This window comes from Oxyura jamaicensis, chromosome 19, assembly GCF_011077185.1.
Source record: "Oxyura jamaicensis isolate SHBP4307 breed ruddy duck chromosome 19, BPBGC_Ojam_1.0, whole genome shotgun sequence".
Taxonomy (NCBI): Eukaryota; Metazoa; Chordata; class Aves; order Anseriformes; family Anatidae; genus Oxyura; species Oxyura jamaicensis.
Genome location: NC_048911.1, coordinates 3734545 through 3753577, shown reverse-complemented (window position 1 = coordinate 3753577; position 19033 = coordinate 3734545). Strand labels below are relative to the sequence as shown.

The 19033-nt window shown below is 58.1% G+C and overlaps 1 protein-coding gene across 3 annotated transcripts in view; it reads right to left on the bottom strand.

Moving 5' to 3' along the window:
- Positions 1 to 7796: 7796 nt before the first annotated feature.
- Positions 7797 to 19033, bottom strand: part of ATP2A3 (ATPase sarcoplasmic/endoplasmic reticulum Ca2+ transporting 3) — a 43149-nt gene continuing 31912 nt past the window's right edge. Inside the window, exons 13-22 of one of the 3 annotated variants that reach the window (XM_035343250.1) lie at positions 17710 to 17928; positions 16889 to 17224; positions 16598 to 16818; positions 15733 to 15935; positions 15562 to 15647; positions 14902 to 15035; positions 14557 to 14674; positions 13873 to 13990; positions 11921 to 11993; positions 7797 to 8553 (exon numbers count right to left, since the gene is read on the bottom strand). In XM_035343250.1, the coding sequence (XP_035199141.1) occupies positions 8478 to 8553; positions 11921 to 11993; positions 13873 to 13990; positions 14557 to 14674; positions 14902 to 15035; positions 15562 to 15647; positions 15733 to 15935; positions 16598 to 16818; positions 16889 to 17224; positions 17710 to 17928 (1584 nt within the window). In that variant the 3' untranslated portion in view covers positions 7797 to 8477. The remainder of the gene's footprint in view (positions 8554 to 11920; positions 11994 to 13872; positions 13991 to 14556; positions 14675 to 14901; positions 15036 to 15561; positions 15648 to 15732; positions 15936 to 16597; positions 16819 to 16888; positions 17225 to 17709; positions 17929 to 19033) is intronic. The other 2 variants (XM_035343251.1, XM_035343252.1) reach the window with 2 other exon arrangements.

Genomic DNA, 19033 nt, shown 5'->3' with positions numbered 1-19033 from the left:
TAAGCGCTGGGCTGGGTGCAGCGGTGCCCTACATGGAGCGGGGGTGGGACGGGTGCGGGAGGGCGCAGGGGCCCTCCCTGGGGACAGGGAGGGAGCGGGGAGCAGAGGGGGTCTGGGCAGGGACAGGGGGGTCCAGGGGAGGATTTTAGGCAGTGAGGTCAGGGCATCACCTTTCTGCCCCCTTGATTTTTGGGGTTGTGCATCACCAATCCTTGTCCCTAACCCATGCCCTGCTCCATCCCCCCCCAGAGGCCACCCCGGTCCCCCAGGTGGGGGCACTGAACCCCAGCACTGGGGACACAAGCCTGTGGGGCAGCCAGACCCCTGGCTTGGCCCCCTCCCACAACAAGATCGCCCTGCTGGGGCTTGGCCGCTTCCCAGCGCTCGCCCTGGGGCTGATCTGGGCACGTTTCGAAGCATTTTCAGCATTTCCAGCATTTCCTGAAAGGCCCCTGGGAGCGGGGCTGGCGGGCACACCCCACCGCGAGGGATGGATGCTGCAGCACGCGGTACGTGGCCCGCACGGAACGGGGCTGGAGCTGAACGTGCTGGGCTGAAATTCGGGGCCTGACATCGCTGCAGTGGGGTTTGGGCTCAGCTTTGGGAAGGCGCAGAGCTTGTGCACGCGGGACCCCTGGGGACGGGGCACTGGTGGGGCGGTCCTTTGCTGGGGAGCACTGGGACCGGCTGGGGGGAACAGAGGATGCTCTCCCCCAAAATCTCCAGCAGTGCCATTGCTCCCCGCCACGTCACAGCCACGTGGGAGGCAGTGGCTGGGTGGCAACTGGGGCTCCACGAGCACGGCTCCTCTCTGCCCCGTGCAGGGAAAATGTTTAGGAAAATGTGGGCAAGATGGACCTGCTGGGAGGAATCCCCCTTTCCAGACCACGTCTGTTGACATCACCTGGCACGGCCGCTTGCCCTTGGCTCGGCACCGCGTCTCCCCATCGGCACAGCCCCGACAAGCGTGAAAGCAGCAGAACAAATCGCTTGCGGTGCTGGGCGATGGGGAGCGTGGTGGGGAGGCAGGCGAGTCATTTAGCCGCGGCCTCTGGGCACCCCAAGGAGCTCGGGACTCCAACTCCAACTCTCCCACGTTTCCAGTGGCACGGTCCCATCCCAGCTCCCCACCGTGGGGCTATGTGGAAAGCTGTCAGATGGGCGGCCAAAAGCAAGAGCTGATGCTAATCGTGTCAGATTGAAGGCTGATCCCGCTATTGAGCCGAGCAGACAAACCTTATAAGCTTAGATATCTGTCAGGAGAGCAGCAAATAACTTACTGTATGAAACGAGGCCTTTTAGGGAAGGCTGCTCACCCTTGCCAAAGCCATGGGGATAATGAAAATAGGACAGCTAAATTTAACAGCAAAATGACTTGTAAAAGAGTCACTTCTAACCTTCCTCTGGTACTTGGAGTCAATAAAATGGTTAGAGCATGGATTTAGCTAAAATAGTTTCCATCGGGAGATAACGGGCATCTCCCAGTTTAGTCCCTCCTGGAGCCGTGGCGCTGACCCCGAGGCCGTGGCGGTGCCGGCGTTGGGCATCACCTGCCCGCGACACCCCAACATTTGCAAACCAGCCCTGAAACCCCGTCTCCTGCTGTGCCCAGCTCACGCCACCGCTGCTCACACCTCTCCCCCGGCTGCTCTCTCCCTGGGTTTAACGCTCACTGAATTGCGTTACAGCAGGGGTTTAATGGCCGGGGGCTGGCATTGCCAGGCTACCGGCCCCACAACAGCGCAACGTGGCACGGGTGGTGCCAGCTGGCCGGCGTGCCCCGGTGCCGTCCCCCCCCCCATTTGCAGTGACGTTTCCCCCTGTGATAACGCCGTGATCTGTTAACAACGCCCTGGCTGCCAGGTGGTGACCGCAGGGAAGCCGTGTGCCCTGTCCATAAATCAAACGGTGACGCTGTGGGACCTTCCTGCCCAGGGAGGGCGGTCACCTGCAGGAAGATGCCGAGCTCACGGAGCCACGATGCTGCGCAGGTGCTGGGGCGTCCCCATGCCAGGGGAGGACTTCTGTCTCCTCTCCTGTGGCTAATACCTTGCTGCGAGGGCTAGCAAAAGATTGACAAGAATAAATCAGTGGAAACGGTGCTTTGCAGGTGAGGTGCAGCCCAGGGGTTGTGGGAACCTCGGGCGGCTCCACAGGTCCTGCAGTGCCCGGCCCCTTCCTCCACACTCCTGCACCCAGCTGGGCTTCATGCTGGCAGCACCCAAAACTGGGAACAAGCAGGGCAGGAGAGGGACACCGTGGGGACAGAGGGCACAGCCAGGTATTGAGGAGAGAGAGCTGCACTTCGGGAGGTGAAGCGCACGCAGCAAGAGCACGTGCAGCCTCGGTGACCCTGCATCAGCGCCCAGGACCAGGCCTGAATGCTGCCCGTGGTTGGTGCTGCCCGGCCCCAGCACCACGCTCGGCCGCATCCAGCGCCCTGTCAGCTCCCCTGGGCCAGAGCTGGGGGCATCAGGGGCTGGAGACTGACCTAAGGGCATCCCTGGCCGTGCTGCTCCTCCTTCCCCATTCCTCAGCTTGGGGCTGCCTAGAGAAAAATACAAAGTGAAATAATAATTTAAAAAAAAAAAAGGTATTTTTTTGTTTTTTAACAGACACATTTGGAAATGCGAGGGCACCCTCGCTTCAAGCTGGGACTGTGGTGCAGAGGATGGAGAGCCACTGGGGCACGAAGGGGGTGTCTGAAAGCCTCCGAGCGGGACACGAACCCACCCACACCCCGAAAAGCAAAGCCGGGGTCAGAGCTCCCAGGGCTTTCCAGGCTCTCAGGCGCTGCTTTCTGAAAAAAAATCTTGGGGGGGGGAAGGGGGGGGGGGAGTTGGAGTGGAGAGGGGGGAATAATAATAGATGAAGCTCATTACACAATCCAGACTCACGCTTGGCAGCTTCCAGCACGGAGCTCCGAATTTCAGCACAAAAAATGCACAGCACGCTGCAAATCTGGGGGCCGGGGGGGGGACGGACCACGGTGGCAAGTAGATTTAAAATATGATGGTGGGTGCAAAGGGGACCTGCGTTGGCCAGGTCACCGGGAAGAGCCCCCACGAGCTGGGGGCCGTTCCCAGCGATTTTGGCTGCCGCAGACCGCTTTGCCCCTGCCAGCTGGAGGAGATGCTCCCACCGCCCTGCCGTCGATGGGGAGGGCGGGGAAAGGAAAACCAAAAACTGGCAGATGTGAGCGAGCGAGGTCTACGAAACGGCATGTTCAGCTTTCTTTCCAATTTTAACTTGTCCTTGACCTCCCTTTGCTCCTTCCCAGCAGCATTGGCTCCTCTCCGTGCCCGCCCCGGTGCGGACGGATGTTTTCGGTGGTGCTCAGCCCTCGGCAGCGGCGTTTGCATCCCCGGTTGCCGTGACAACCCGCATCCCTGGCGTGGGTTTGGCTGCTCCAAGGCCAACGGGTGATGCCGGGATGCTGCGGGTACCGGCGGGTTTGGCCCATCACAGCCACGGGCAGTGGGGAGCGCCCACGGTCAGCCACGTGGGGCATGGGGGGCCATGGGGTTGTTATGGGGGTAGCGCCTTTCTGGGGACTCACGCCTCCAAGGACATGCACGGCCTCAAGGGTGAAATGTCCAGGGATGGGTTCAATGCAAAGAGGGGGATTTGGGGCATTTTGTGCTCACCGGGATGCGCCGAGGTGATGCCGCAGCCTCAGGAGCAGCCGGTGCGAGGGCCACATCCAGCACAGGGTGCTGGTGCTGGTCTGTGCCGGGCTGGGGACTGCACGTCTGGGGGGATGATGCCAACCAACGTCCTCTTCCAAAACCCAGCCTTGATGGTGCTCCATGTCTTGGGACCCCATCACCACCACGGCACCTTTCTCCTGCTTGCAGCCTTCGGAAGGGGCACGCGGGGCCACAACCCCACAGAAACATACACGGACAGATGCCAGCGTGAGCCCGGATTTGCTCCGAAGCACGACCCTGGCTGTGGCAGGAGTTTCCACTCAAAACACGACCGTGGGGAGAGCCGTGGTTGATCTGGAGATGGAAACGCATGGCCCCGAGCGTCCTGTCCCGCTCCCCAGAGGCGGCCAATTGCTTTAATTATCCTTTCTTTTTTAATTATTTCTTTCTGAGATCATGGCAGGGCTTATTCAAACCTACTCAGCCGGGGGAGCTAAGGTGAGGACTATTCTGGATGCAGTCAAAATTAGCACTGTTATTTGTATTCTCGTGCCCCACGAACGAATTAGCTGGTACTTTAAACATTCCCCACAGTCGTATCATGCCACTCCTTCCATCTCGCCTTTGGCGTCCGATGCCAGAGACAAGCTCAGCTCCATTTCTAGTTTGGCTGCTCTGAAAACCCACAAGAAATCCCGATCTGGTGAGCACAGCTCCTTTTAGGGCTGAAGAATGCCCTCAGGCACCGCGCGCAGCTCCGCGGGCTCCCGGCCGCCCCCCAAATCTGCCACGAACGGGCAGGGGGGGAAACAGCAGCAACACCAACCACCAACCAAACAGCAAACAACAACAGGAAACCCAGAGTCGTCCGGTAAAATTGCTTTTATTTCTGTCATTTCCTAAGTATAAAACACATCAGCCCGATATTGTGCGGACAGAAGGGACGGCGTGTGTGCGGCGAGCCTGACCGCAGCCTCCCGGCACACCTGGCTGGCCGCAGCCGGGCACGGGGCAGGGCTTGGGAAGGGGAAATTTAGTGGAAAAATATCTCTTGTATAACAAAATAGAAAACCTTCTTTCTTTCACTTCTATCCCCACCTCCACCCTGCCCCAGATCGAATGATTTACCTTCTGCTACGAAGCACGAATTCATTTTTCTATACTGCGCTGTTCAGGCATCCCTTAATGAACCCAGAAGCACGTTCCCAGCCCGAAGCCACCCAGCGAGGGCAGCTGCCTGCCTCCCCTGGGTCCCACGTGCCTGCACGGACCCAGCACACCCACGGCTGGGACAGGAGCCTGCGGTAGCTGAGCCCCATCACTGCTGGTCCATGCAGATTTGGGCTCATTTAATGCCCTGCTCCTACCAAGAGCTGAGTGGCACCAAGAAGGCAGGTCCGGGGAGCACAGCTGACCCCCCTTATCTCCTTCCTCACTGCAGACACTAACCCAAAAAGCCCTGTGAGCTCTGCATGGGGTGAAGCCCTGCTCCATCATCCCACACACCTCTCCACAAAGTGCCACTGCACAGGGGGGAAGATAAAAAAAAACAAACAGGTGGGACCGAGCGGGGACATCCAACCCTCGGCCACCTTGAATAAAAGACAGTGGCCACGCCAGGACCAAAAACCACAGTAAAAGCCCAGGAGCTGGTGCTGGGAAGGGCTGTGTTGGAGCACCAGGAGCGATGCGATGCCGAGGGGACTGAACTCAGCACCACCTCCCACCAGCCGGGCCAGCAGCACCCGGCACCGGGCTCGTGCACCCACCGGCCTCAGGGCACCGAGAATCTCTGAAATCACACAGGGTCAGCAGCCAGACCTTGAGCAGGAGACGCACGGGGCTGAGCCTCTCACGGATGCTTTTTCCCTTCCCACCGCACCCCCTGCCAGCACCACGAGCTTGCCCAGCCACACCAAGGACTGGCCCCAGGTCTGACCCAGCAGCTCGCTGCACCTAGCACAAAATCGAAGCGCTGCAGGAGGTTGTTCCTGCCCTCCGTCACCAAGCACACAGCAGCCCCCGAGGATTTGCTGCTGGGTGACACAGCCGCCCCGTGGCAGGCGCCGTGCGGGGACCCCAGGGTTTGCACAATACCGGCGGGTGGCACAGGCACCACGCACACCTGGCTCTGCTGCTTGTCCTGCCCCTTCACCAAGCAGAAAGGAAACGTTAGCACGTCTGTGGCTATTCATCGGCAGAGCTGAACTCTGAGCCTGTCACCAGGGGGTGGAAGCTGACCCCAGGGGATGAGCAGTTAAAGGGCGGGCGGGAAGAGAGAGATGTGAGAGATGTGGTTCAGCTGGTGGGAAGGGAAACAGGATGCCTGCTGCCCCACCTGCTTTTTAGATGGATTGAGAAGTTTACAAGGAAAAGGCAAATGCAGTTTGCTGCTGCCAGAACAAGCCTTGGTTGTGCCACAGCTCCGCCTTCTCGCCCATGATGGCTGGGGTTTGGTACCTTGTGGCACAGCCATCGGTGCTAAAATAACCCACCCCTGGCTGCTCTGCCAACAGTAAAATAACCCAAACCCAACCGCTCTTCCCATTGCCTTTCTGCTAGTGGGTTCAGGGGATGTCTGCTCCAATCACCCCCTCTCTCTGGTGTCAGAGGAGACCACACAAAAACCACCAGCAGGAATTTAATAACGGGTTAAAATTTCATGATTTCATCTCTCTGACCTGAACCAGGGCTCCCGAGAAAGCCCGAGGCAGAGCCAGCTGCCCAGCTCTCGGGACCTGTTACTGGGGCCTCTCCACCACAAAGTTCCACGCACGTCCACATTTAGGTAGGATTAACAATCCCACACCCGTGAGCGGTGTAAGGCAGGAGGTGCCACGCAGGACTGAGCTCCCTGGCTGGCTGGAGGCAGGCGTGTCGCAGGGAGAGGCCAGTGGGCAGCTGGAAGCCCCACTGGGTGCAACGGGACAGGGCTGGGGTGCTCTGAATTGGATCCGGCCTCTCCCAAATCTACTTCCAGCCCCAGGAAAATGTGGAAACAAACCTCCTCTGAAGTCCCTGAGCTGGCAGCGGTTGGGTCGTGGATGCAATTCCTCCTGGTTATTCCCCAGACAGAGAGCTGGAGGTGATCTGTACCTGACCAAGGTGAAATCCACCCATGTGGGGAAGGGCAAATCCCACGTTTACTTACTGAAGCCTTGTTTTGAAGGTTTAGGCAGTACCTGGGGCATGCCCCGCTCCTCTGTGCCAGGCTGAGTCTTGTTCATGGGAAAATCGCCTTTAAAAACGAATTGGTTGCCCCCATGGGATCACCAATGAACTCAATTAGACATAGTATGTTTGAAAAATAAAACTTCTTCAGGACAAAGTATAATAATATTTTTAAAAAATCAGCAACAACCTTCTTCTAACCACAGAGTAACTATAAAGACCTTTTTAAAGAGCTCCATATTAAAATTTCTTGAATACATTATATATTAAATACAGTAACAACATTTCATGCAAGGTTTTCTGTACAAGTAGATCAGCTCAGTAGTATAACAATTCTGTACATTCCCATTGGTCTGGGGGCTCTGCTCATCTTCTTCAATGCTGGTGATGGAGAAAAGAAAGGAAGGATGACTTTTGGCACGTGCTGTCCAGAGAAAGATGCACTCTTGCCCATGTGAAAGAGGAACAAGAAAAGCGCTGGAAGCTTTTAAGAGGCAAAAAAGTAAAATAAAACCCCAACAGCAAAGAGCAAAATGCTATCCCGACACCTGGCTCTAGTGCTGCCGCATCCTCCAAGCTGGGATTTAAGAGACAGCGAAGGCAGAAGTCTGGCTAGCCAGACACCCTCAGGAGGGATCGCGGGGAGAAGCGAGGAAGGCAGGAGGGAGCCTTCGGGGGGCTGGAGAAGAAACCACCCCCGGCAGCTTCCCCGCTGGGTCCCCTCCTGGCCCCCAGCAGCAAAATCCCAGGAGGAAACACTCCAGCTGGTGCCCTACAAAAGGGATGCCACGAGAACACGGCTCCCAGGGGAGGACTACCTCCAAGCATGCATTCACTGCTGGCTGGGGGGCAGCTCACCGGTGTCAAGGCTGTGCTGTCCCCCAAAGAGGACACGAGCTCACAGCTCTCCCAGGATCCTAAGCTCTACACACTGCTCCTGCCAGGGAAATAAATGAAAATCAACTGAGGAAAGCGAGCATGGCCAGGAGCGAGCATCAGGCATGAGGAAGGCCACCGGGCTCATCCCCGCGCTGTGCCTGGAGCGGGCGCCTCTGCGGGAGGCTGGCTTTGACTTAGCCAGTGCAGGGGGGACCTCAGGGGACATCGGGTGGAGGACGGGCAAGCCGCCACCTCGCTTTGGTGTGGGATGAACCTGAGAAGGAGCAGGGCTTTCCACGGAGCAGGGATCACAGCAGGGAGATCTCCAGCCTCCACCAAACACGCAGCTGCGAGAGCCTCAAGGCCACCGACACCTGGCCTCGAGGCTACCTTCAGGCCACCACCGCGTGGCCCCTGCCCATCCCTCCGGCTGGGCAGTGCACAGACCCCCCCCAGCACCCCAGAAACCCCCCGTGAAGGACACCTTGACCGAGCTCGCTCCACCAGGGCGAAGATTTGAAGAAGGGGGGTCTCAAATTCTGCAGGAAGAAATCCCCAAGGAAGAGCGTTGCGATGACCCCGTGGCCCATGTATAGCTCCATCCCCAAACCCTACGCCAGATGTCCAGTAATTGCACTGTTATGTACAGGAAAAAGAAAGCTACGAAACAAAAACAAAAATCGGTATTTTTCTTTTCGACGATTCACCCGCATTTGTCTGGTAGTCGGACACATGCATGTCCTGCTGGCTTCTAGCGATGGTCATGCATGCAAGACTTCAGTCCGAGTTACAAGTCAGGGGTCCTTTAGCTAAGAGCGCCTCCTTCGTGTCATTCACTTCTTGTCCTCTTCTCCTACAACGAAGGAAAACGAGAGGAGACAAAGTATTGGCGGGGGGTTGGAAGCACAGCAGCTCCCCACTTCTGGTAGCAAGAGAGGTTCCTTCCTGCTCGGGCTGTGCGAGGAGGAGGAGGATGGTCCCTGCGGGAGGAAGGGCTCAGCCTAGGGAAAAGGGATGAGCCAGAGGCAGGCAGCTGGGGATGGGATGGGACGGGATGGGCAGGATCCTTCGGTCTGGCCCCCAAGGAAAGCAGGGCAGGAGGCTTTGCTCTGCCTCCCCCGCTGTGTCCCACCGCCCGTCCCGATGGCCGGATGGGTGCTGCTCAGCGCTCCGGTTTACGCCCCCGTACACCTCCAGGACAATGAGCAAGGACTGAGCTACCCATCGCACTTCTTGGCCCCGGGGTTTTGCAGGCGCAGCTCTGTGATGCTAAATCAATCCATTTTCCTGCTCAGGAAACTGAGGCACGGCCAGCAGGTGAGACAGCTCCAGCCCGTGAACGCTTTGCAGAAAGCAAAGGAGCAAACCCTGAACCTTGGGACTGCCACAGCCCCAGGGCTGCCCCTCTCCTTTGGCCTTAACTCGTGGGAGCCGGCTGCAGACCTCTGCCAACATCGACTCACAGCCCTCGACTCACACCTGATCCCCCATTTTCAAGCAGCCAAGAGCAGATTATGAAGGTGGGAGAAAACCAGCTGCAAAGTCCGTGCAGCAGAGCAACTTTCATGTATTTCCTTTTTCTTATTTTATTTTTTAAAGAAGGCAGCACTTCCTGAGAAGCATTATACAATCCCTGCTGTATCCCTGGGCTGTGTCCCTGTATCTCTCACCCCTGCACATATCACATCTCTGGGGGGCTGCTGTTCCCCTGCCAACACGGGTTCTGCCTGAGCTTACAGCCAGGGAAGTGAGTAAATAACAGGAGAGAAAGAAGGAAAAAATAGAACAAAAAGAAAATAAACCAACTGTTCCCCAGCTTCTGCCGGAATACCTGTCCAGTGCTGGCTGCAGGATTCCTGCCCGAGAAGAAACGGATCCCATCAGCAGCATCCCCTGGGCTGAGCCGGCACCGGAGCACGGCGGGGATGCTGCTGGAGCCCAGGGCTTGTGCTAAACTTCATTGCAAAACTGCCAACCCCTCTGCTCCGAGTTGCAGGGGCATTTCAGGCAGCCGGGTAGCAGGCAGTTACTCGCCAGCCGCATCGCTTCCCCCAGTGCTTTATTGCACAGCGCGGGTGCACAAACAGGCAGGCACGGGGCAGGGATGGGGGCAGGAAGGGGACCCAGCTGCAGTACCAACAGCGACCGTTTAACCACAGCCTCGGGCCCCTAAACCTCGGCTGATGCTCTTGGGAATGTTCCTGCAAGCAACACCCCCGGCACGCAGCGTTTCTGGAAGAACTGAAGCCAGAAATGGGTCTGGCACCCGCGCAGGGGTCTGCCCCGGGGACACGCTGGGGGGGCTCAGGACCACTCACGTGGGGTGGTCACCATGTGCTCGCACCCATCTGGATCCTGCCTCGCACCCCAGGTCCTAAAACTCCTGCAAACCTGCCTCCAGCCTCTGGCAGCTTGGCTCCTACAAGATCAGCTCTGCGCCAGGCGAGGCTCTGGGGCTGTCCCCTCGCTTTTGGCTTTACTCAGTGTGCTCCCGCAAGGGGCGATGCTGGAGGGATGCAGCCCAGCACCGATCCCTCCTTCCACCCAGGGAACTGCTGCAGCTGCAGGGCTCTAAAAATCGCTCAGACCCTGCTGCAGTGGGGGAACCCACAGCAGAGACCCCAGGAGAAAGGGAACCCCCCCTCCTGCCATCCCCTTTTGCAATGCTGGGGCAGCAGCACCGCGCGCTTCCCTCCGCTCTTCCGTTTCTAAAGCGTGTGCACACATGCCAAAAAAAAAAATAGGGAAAAGAAACCAAAGCAAGGCAGCAGAGCTGTAAAACCCCATCCAGAGAGGCTCACGCACTGAAAGGTGCAGCACTGACATCCCGTGCACACACACACTACCCTACAAGGGCACGCCGGGGTGCTCGGGGCGCTCGCTGCGCTCCCGCAGCAGGGGCAGCTCCAGGGAAAATGGGGGCTGTGGTAGCCCCTGGGCTCCTGAGGGAGTTGTAGGGACTGCGACTGTCCCCAGGGTGGGTACATGGGGGCCTTGCCGTGGCTATTTTGTGAGCTGACACAGAGATTTTGGTCCCTGCAGCTTTTGGGCTGGCTGTGATTCAGGCTGGGATGCGAAGCCCCGTGGCAGGGACTGCAGCACGCTCGGCACCGCGTGGCCTCCTCTGCCAAGCGCCCTCCTCCCAGAGGACTCAGAGCACAAGGATGCCCCGGGCTGTGCAGATACGAGGGGCCCAAATCTCCCGTGGTGGTGGGGGGGACGCTCACACAGGTGCAAGGAGCACGGTGTCACCGCTGGGGAGGGGACGGGCACCCACTGGGGACAGGCACCCGGTGGCTCAGCCACCACCTTGCAAATCCTGTGAAATCAGCCAGGAGCAACGCCAAAGAGCTGTGTAAATGCCACAAAACAGCCAAGGTGCTCCTCGGGCAGGGGATCGCCTCGCTGCCTCAGCGGAACTGTCCCCAAAAACGCTGCTGGGGTTTTCAGGAGCAGCACCGCTGCCACGGGCAGCTGCTGGGGGAAGCACCCGCTTCTCGAGTGCCTCGGCTTCTATCACGGCACAGAGGAGCCCCTGCCATGGCTGTGCTTCCAGGCTTGGAGCCAGCGCCTGCGGTCTGTACCTCCCGAAAGCCACTCGGACAAAGGACTCCTGCAAGATCCCGGCACAGATGCCTGGAAACCTCCCTTCTGCGCGCCTCAGGGCTCACAAAGAGCAACACGCTTAAACAGCAAATACCAAAAACATCGGGGCAAGAGGTCGGGCCACGTCCCGGTGCCAGGAGCAGAAACCTCCGAGGGCCAGAGGGGGATGCGGGCAGCGACCCCGCGCCCTGCCCGCGAGATGGAAGCGACCTGGGGCTGGGGAGAGGAACGCAAAACACGGAGAGCACGGTGAAAACCACGAGCCTCAGCTTCCTGCGGCTTCAAGGACGAGGAAAACCCAGCATAATGGAAACGCTGCTTATCTCAGTCCGATCAAAGGAGAAACTTTTCCATGCAAAACCCGAATCAGCAGAACCCGCAGCTAAATATTTGCACCTGCCAAACGACCGCCCTTGGCCACCCCTCGGGTTTTGGCCTCTGCTGGCAGCTGCAGGAGGTCCCAGGCTGGAGACCATCCCCGAGCCCTGCCCTGCAGAGGGCTCACACTGGCCCAAACGCCACGGAAACGGACACCACCTTCACCCAGACACGCTCCGGGTCCCCCCCGACACGACCAAGGCTTGGCAGGGGATCAGACCCCAGTGGACGCCCACCCTTGCTCTGGAGTCCTGCAGGTTTTCAACTGGTGCTCCCCGCTCCACGTGTTTCTTACCATCCTGAGAATGCCTGGTAAAAAAACCACAACACCACATTTAAAAGTGGCTTTTTTTTTTTTTTTTAAACCGTATCTGCCCGGAGGAATGAGGATGATGCAGGATTTTAATGATTTCTTTCATACACGATGATTTAAGCATGATTTTGCCCCGTAGCCATGACTGAGTAGCTGCATCCAAACCCTTGCTGGATGAGACAGAGCGAGCATGCACATGCCATGACCGAGGGGATGAGGGTGCTCAGAGAAGCCAGCACGGCAGGAGCAAGACCCGGGGGGGACAGAAGCAGGGAATACTCCAGGCTGCTGTGACGAGCTTCAGAAGGATCGCACCTTCTCCAGAAACCGCCTCCAGACACCCCGCTACGCTCGGAGCTGGGCTGACAGAGCCGATGCAAAGCCCTTCCTCCAACAGCGCTGGGTTGTTATAAAGGAACACAAAGTGTGGGAGCAAGAAACACTCATCCCCGGCTCACAGATGGTGGAGCGAGGACCAGGGGCATGCATGGATGAGGCAGCCAAGAACTGAACCAGCTCTCCTACGTCCCAGCCCAGTGCCACGCCGTCACTGCTGCTACACCACAACACATGCCTGGCTGATGCAAAGCATCTAGCAGCCCATCAAGAGAAGCAACAATTGAATAAAAATAACCCAGAAACACTTTCCATCTGCTTGGTAAATGCAAAAGCACCTCCATCTCTCGGCAGAGCCTGGCAGGATGCTGCTGTGGACACCCCCAGAGTGCTGGGACCCGGCGAGGGGCAGCGCCACCAGCCTGCAGCTGTTTCCTGCCTGCAGTCCTTCCCCATCCATCCTCTACAACACCCCAGATCCCTCCCCGGCAGGGCTGACCGCACCTGCCTTTAGCCCTAAAATGCAAAAACAGCTTCAGTTTGCACGGGTCATCGGTAGAAGGTGAAGGCAAAAGGAGAGGAATTGCTAGGATGATGGTCACTTAAGTGGCGAAAAAAAAGCCTTGGAGCAAGGCGACGATGTGGAAGGACCTCCAGCCTCTGCCCAAATTGCTCATCTCTCTCCTGGCCACTACACTCACCCCACAGGCAAGGATGGGGTTTCTCCTGCCTTTCTCCCCACTGCTCCACTGCTATCCCTGTCAGGTAGCAAAAGGTGCGGGACAGTAAAAAAACACCTTTAAAAATGAAAAAGAAGTCTGGTTTTGTAGCAAGGGGCCACCCTGCAGCAGGCACAGCACTGCTCAGCAGCCCCATGGCCCTGAAGGTTTAACTCAGCCCAGAAATGACCCACAGCAGCATCTTTTGCAAGAAATGAAAGAAGAGGATGATATCATCCTCTCAGCAGGCTGTCTAAACACACGCTGTGATTTATGGCGCGTGGGAACCGCTGCCCCGGTGAAAACGGGCTCCCACAGTGCGTGCCCTGTGCCAGACCCCAGTGGCAGCCCCATTAAAACCAGTTTACACTGTGCTACAGCTCCCATTTAGTCTTAAAATAGACATGGCAACATGAGACAGGGAAAGCCACAAAAGGGTGGAAAAATCAAGGGAAAGAAAAGGAAGGATTCCTATTGGAAACCAGTATTGCACTCCTTTTGCTTTAAAGGAAGGGATCCAGTTCCCCAGGGTTCAAGAGGAGCTGGATAAACACGCATGGCAGATTTATCTGTTGTTCCAGCTCCCAGGGAGCATTTCCAGCAGACCTGAGCATCAACTGCTCTGCCTGGTGTGGCAGCTGGGAAGGAAGGGGGTCGGAGGAAAAGGCCCTTTTTGGCAGCTGGGAAAGCAGGGCACAGGGACATGCAGGCACAGACACCACATCAGCAGGGGGCATGGGTGAGGTGCCCACCAGGCCATCGCCCGCCCAAGCAAAGCGCCATGGAGCCAGCAGCCAAGCACCGTGCAGACCCTGCTCACCGTCTAGGTGGTTGCGGGACAGGTACTTGAGTCCTTCGTCGAGCAGGATAACGGGCAGGGAGATTTTCAGCACCACCACCCACTGCGGCCAGCTCAGGGGGGTGACCTGGAAGATGAGCTGCGAGGCAGAGAAGGATTTGACGTGTTAATAGGGAAGGAGACGGGATTTCCTTCTGTTTAAAAGATAAGCTTCTGTTGCATGACACAGATTGAGAAAAAAAAACGTCCCAGGCACAAGGAGGAAAGGATTTCTTCAAGGTCTGTCATGACCCCAAGAAGGGTCAAAAATGATGCCTCTCTCACTTCTCCCTCTGATGGGAAAAGTGAAGCACAAGCTAGGGCTGGGTGCACATGGTCACTCAGGTGCTCAGCAGCAGCACAAGGTAGAATGCCAGCTCCCAGGCACAGTGACCCTCTTGATGTCACACATCCTTGGGAATTAATTGAGATTGGACTGCAAAGGGTGGCGATGTCTCCAAAAGGGGCTGAGCCACGTCCTGGAGGCAGCTACACAGCTTTGCCTTGACTATAAGGAGTGTCTGACTTGTTGGGCCATGGTGACTCCCGGTCCCTGCGCTGGCTTGTGTCACAGGACCTGTCCCCAAGGGCACTCCAGACCCCAAGGTTGCCCCAGGAGATATCCTCGCCCCCAGGCTGCATGTGGAGGTGGCGCAGGACACTCACAGGCATGGGCTTGACGTAGAGGATGAAGAAGTGCAGAGCCATGGACATGACGATAGCCCCCAGCAGCCAGATGTTCAGCCATGGGGGCATCCGCAGCAGCGACTGGTTCTCAGAGACACTGCGGAAGTAAGGGGACAGCGTTGGTGCAAAAATCTCCTGGTCCCCACACAGCCCAGCTCCTTGCTCTTCCAGGCTGTTCAGCTTCAGGCTTTGCCATCATTTAGATCCAGACACCCAACAGAATGGCTCTGGTGAGCCAAAACAATGCCCTCGGCCACTGAGTTATGCCCCAAGAGACTCTACAAGAAATGGGTTGTGTGCAGCATGATCCTGTGGCCACCCCACCTGTTCAGAGCGTTGCACATCTCGATCGTCACCAGCACAGACAGAGCCATCGTGGTCGGGTATCGGGACTCGAAGATTTCACAGTCAACTCCTTCAAAGATGGGGTTGTCCTCGGTGCACCTCATGAAGTTCCTCTGCCAGCACAGGAAACCGCTCGTGAGGAGCTGGCGGTAGGGGAAGGCAGGAAAGGGGAGGAAGGAGGCGACTGCTTGGGGGCAGCAGGGGAAACTAATCAGGGCCACCAATAAACATCCCACAGTTCGGAACAATTGACAAAAATGTCCTCAGCTTCTGCGTGTTGTAGCTGCACCATGGCTTACAGATTTTCATGGGTGACTAATAGGGTGCTTGGGCACATACACACGTCTCAATCAAAAACCCTTTTTCCACTGCACGCCACATCAGGGTGCGGTTCCCCACCACCCCATTCAGAGATGGCAATGCAATAACTAACCCTGTTCTATGTAGGTTCAGGACCAGGAGCCACTTTCAGCTTCTTCGGATCAATTTCCCTGCCCCCCCCATGCTGGTCACTAACAGAAGCGAGGCTGGAAATAAGGCCCCAAGGGGGTGAACTTCCTTCCTGAAAGACTTTTCCATCAGGAAGGTGGGAACACCACAACCACAGACGAATGGAAGCAGGGGAAGACCCCGACTCACCAGCTGATGAAAGGAGACCTGCGGCCCCTCGGCGTCGTACAGGAACCACCAGGTAGCTGCGCCCACCGTGGCCAGCCCCACGTACACTGCGGCCGATAGAGAGATCCCTCAGCTGGAGCCCCCACCACGGCCCCCCACGCCCAGCCTCATCCCCTGCCCACCGGGGCTCACCTCCGATGGCCAAGTAGCGAAAAAAGAGCCAGCCGCTGATGAGGGGCTCCTTGGGGTTGCGGGGCAGCTTGTCCATGATGTCCAGGTCCGGGGGGTTGAAGCCCAGCGCGGTGGCGGGCAGCCCGTCCGTCACCAGGTTCACCCACAGCAGCTGCACGGGGATGAGGGCCTCAGGCAGGCCCAAGATGGCCGTCAGGAAGATGCTGCGGGGGGAAAGCACCAGAAGCTGAGCTAGACGAGCTCCGGGGGCAGCCAGAGAAAGCGTGTGGTGTAAGCGGAGAGCGAGCAGGAACACCGAGTCCAAAAGAACATTTTGCAAAGCTCTGAGGATGAACTTGTGGCCCCCAAGTCAGCAGCCTGCAAGCCTGGGCTGAGTTTCGCAGCTGTGATTATTTTTCCTGGTAAAACATGCTTTGCTGGAAGGGAACCATTGAGCTCGTTCCCAGTACAAACACCTCCAACACGCACTCAGAGGTTGGTGAGGCCCTGGCACAGGCTGCCCAGAGAAGCGGTGGATTCCCCATCCCTGGAGGTGTTCAAGTCCAGGTTGGACGAGGCCCTGGGCAGCCTGGTGTGGTGGGTGGCAGGGGGTTGGAGCTGGTGATCTCTGAGGTCCCTTCCAACCCAGGCCATTCTACAATTCTATGAAATGCAACAGCAAAAGATGCTCAAGCTTTCCCTGCCCTCTGCAGGGCTGCACCCGCGCTGCAGGGAATGGCACGGAGTGGCCGGCAGGGACAGGGACAGGACCTGGTGAAGAGGGCACTGCAGCGACCGGTGCCACCGCTCTACACACAAACACCCGCACCCGCCTCAGGTCCCCAAACCCACGTCCCCACCACTGCTCCCAGGACGTGGTGCTCACCAAACGACCTCCCCGACGTTGGAGGAGATGAGATAGCGGATGAACTGCTTCATGTTGTTGTAGATGGCCCTGCCCTCCTCCACGGCCGACACGATGGTGGAGAAGTTGTCATCTGACAGCACCATCTCGGCGGCCGACTTGGCGACGGCTGTGCCGGACCCCATGGCGATGCCGATCTCGGCTTTCTTCAGGGCTGGGGCATCGTTGACGCCGTCGCCCGTCTGCATGGAGCCGTAATTAAAGGGGTGCGAGGGGAGGGGCTGGGCAGGGAGGAGGAGGCCGGGGACTCACCATGGCGGTGATCTCGTGGAAGGACTGCAGGTACTCGACGATGCGGGACTTGTGTGCCGGCTCCACGCGGGCGAAGCAGCGGGCGTCACGGCACGCCTGCCGCTGGGCCTCGGGGGACAGCTCATCGAACTCCCGGCCCGTGTAGGCCTTGCCGGCCACGTCCTCATTCTCCGAGAAGATGCCGATGCGGCGGCAGATGGCCACCGCCGTGCCCTTGTTGTCGCCGGTGATCATGATGACGCGGATACCGGCCTTGCGGCACATCTCGATGGAAGAGGTGACCTCCTTGCGGGGGGGGTCCAGCATCCCCACGCAGCCTACGAAGGTCAGGTCGGTCTGGGGGAGGACAGCACAGACCATGTTAAACCCCAGGAGAATGCAGCCACATCCCTCTGCACCATGAAACCATCCCAGGCATGGCAATCCAAGGGCACCTGGGGACTTCTCAGGGGAGGAAACCCTTGGGATGTGTCCCGTCAATGGATGCACCCCATAATCCCAATGCAAGAGGATAGTCCCATCCCCTCCAGTGGTCCTTGCACGTTTCTACTTCACTTCCATCCCTCCTGGTGGTCCCCGTACCCCCTCTTGGAAGCCACCCCACAGGGATGGACGCTGATGGGACAGTGCCATTGGCTTTGGGATCAGCCTCACTGCACACAGCTCTGCAGTGGGGTTTGCAGAGAAAGAGCTGAGCCACCACACCACCTGGCACCACTTGGGAAACCAAGGGAGAAAACACTGCTGGGGCAGCTGGAAGGGGGTGGGAGAACTTTGGGAATAAGAACAAAAGCCCCCAGTGATGACCTGTCGCTGCCTACCTCGTAGTTGACGAAGGCGGTGGAGTCATGGAGCTGCATGGTCTCCCTGCAGACGGGCGAGTCGCGGGTGGCCAGGGCCAGGCAGCGCAGTGTGTCAATGCCCATGCCCCAGTCCCGGATCCGGCTCAGGATCTTCTCCCGCACCGGAGCGGTGAGCAGGACCCGGGCTGTGCCCACGCGGACGTACGTGCAGCGCTCGATCACGCTCTCCGGGGCACCCTGGGGAGGAGTGAGGGGGCTCAGGAGCTGCCTGCTGGGGAGTCACTGCTGGTCCCCCACCCTCATCACCCCAGCACAAAGAACCTTTGTGTACAGGGGATAAATCCTGCCACGGGCAGAGCAACAACCCCTGCATGTGAGCCTGGGAGCAAAGTGTGAGCAAGGGATGGACGCCATGGGAACACGAGCCCAGAGATGGAGCATCTCCTGCCAGCACTGCGCCACGGGGTGGGGAGGCAAAACGCTTGGGAAAAAGAAGGAAATCTCCCCAAATGTGAGCATGCATACATCCTGGCAGCACGGCGCACTAGATGGCAGCCTTGACATGAGCACACGGCCGGGAAGGACGAAGCCATATCGGGTGGCTTGGGATCTGCATGGGATCCGCTCTGTGCGGATCAGCCTCGCTCCTGCCAGGCCCCCGGCTGCCCACGATGCTCCCACCCTGCTGTCCCCAAAGGGGTGAAGGCAGGGGGGCCGCGCCAAAAATACCTGCTCCCCGCAGGATGCTCAGCGGGTGCTTGCAATGCCTTTGTGATTTAGGAAATCACAGCCTTTAGCACCGCATCAGGGCATCTCACCCTGTCCCTTTTTGACCCTGGCAAAGGGTCAAAAGGGGCAGGACGGCAACTCCACTCGACCCCAACCTGACCCGGAGGACAGAGGTCACCCTGAAGGTCTCTGGGTGGGAACACCAGGACACAAAGCTGCTCAGAGGCAGCGGAGTGTAATTCCTGCTGCACCTCCCCTGCTCCTTTCTCTTGAGAAGAAAATGCCCTTTAAGAACTATTTTATTTCTGGTTCCAGTGGAAAGCTGAACCCTTTGGGTATTGCTGGTGTCCGCAGGGTCCAGGCATAAAAACAAGAGCCTGACTTTTGGGATGGGCAGCTCCCCTGCCCCCCAGCACCAGGATGCTCAGAGGTTTTCCTCCCTCTAAACCCTTTTACTTAGTTCTTTTACTTTTTCCCCATTGTTTCTGAAAAGACTCCCCTCTCCCTGGCCACACCATTTTACCTGCTGGTTAAGCACACAGCAAGGCAGGAAACAAACCCCAGAAAGCACCAAAACCTGCTGGGGTGAGCACCAAAACCTGCTGGGGTGAGC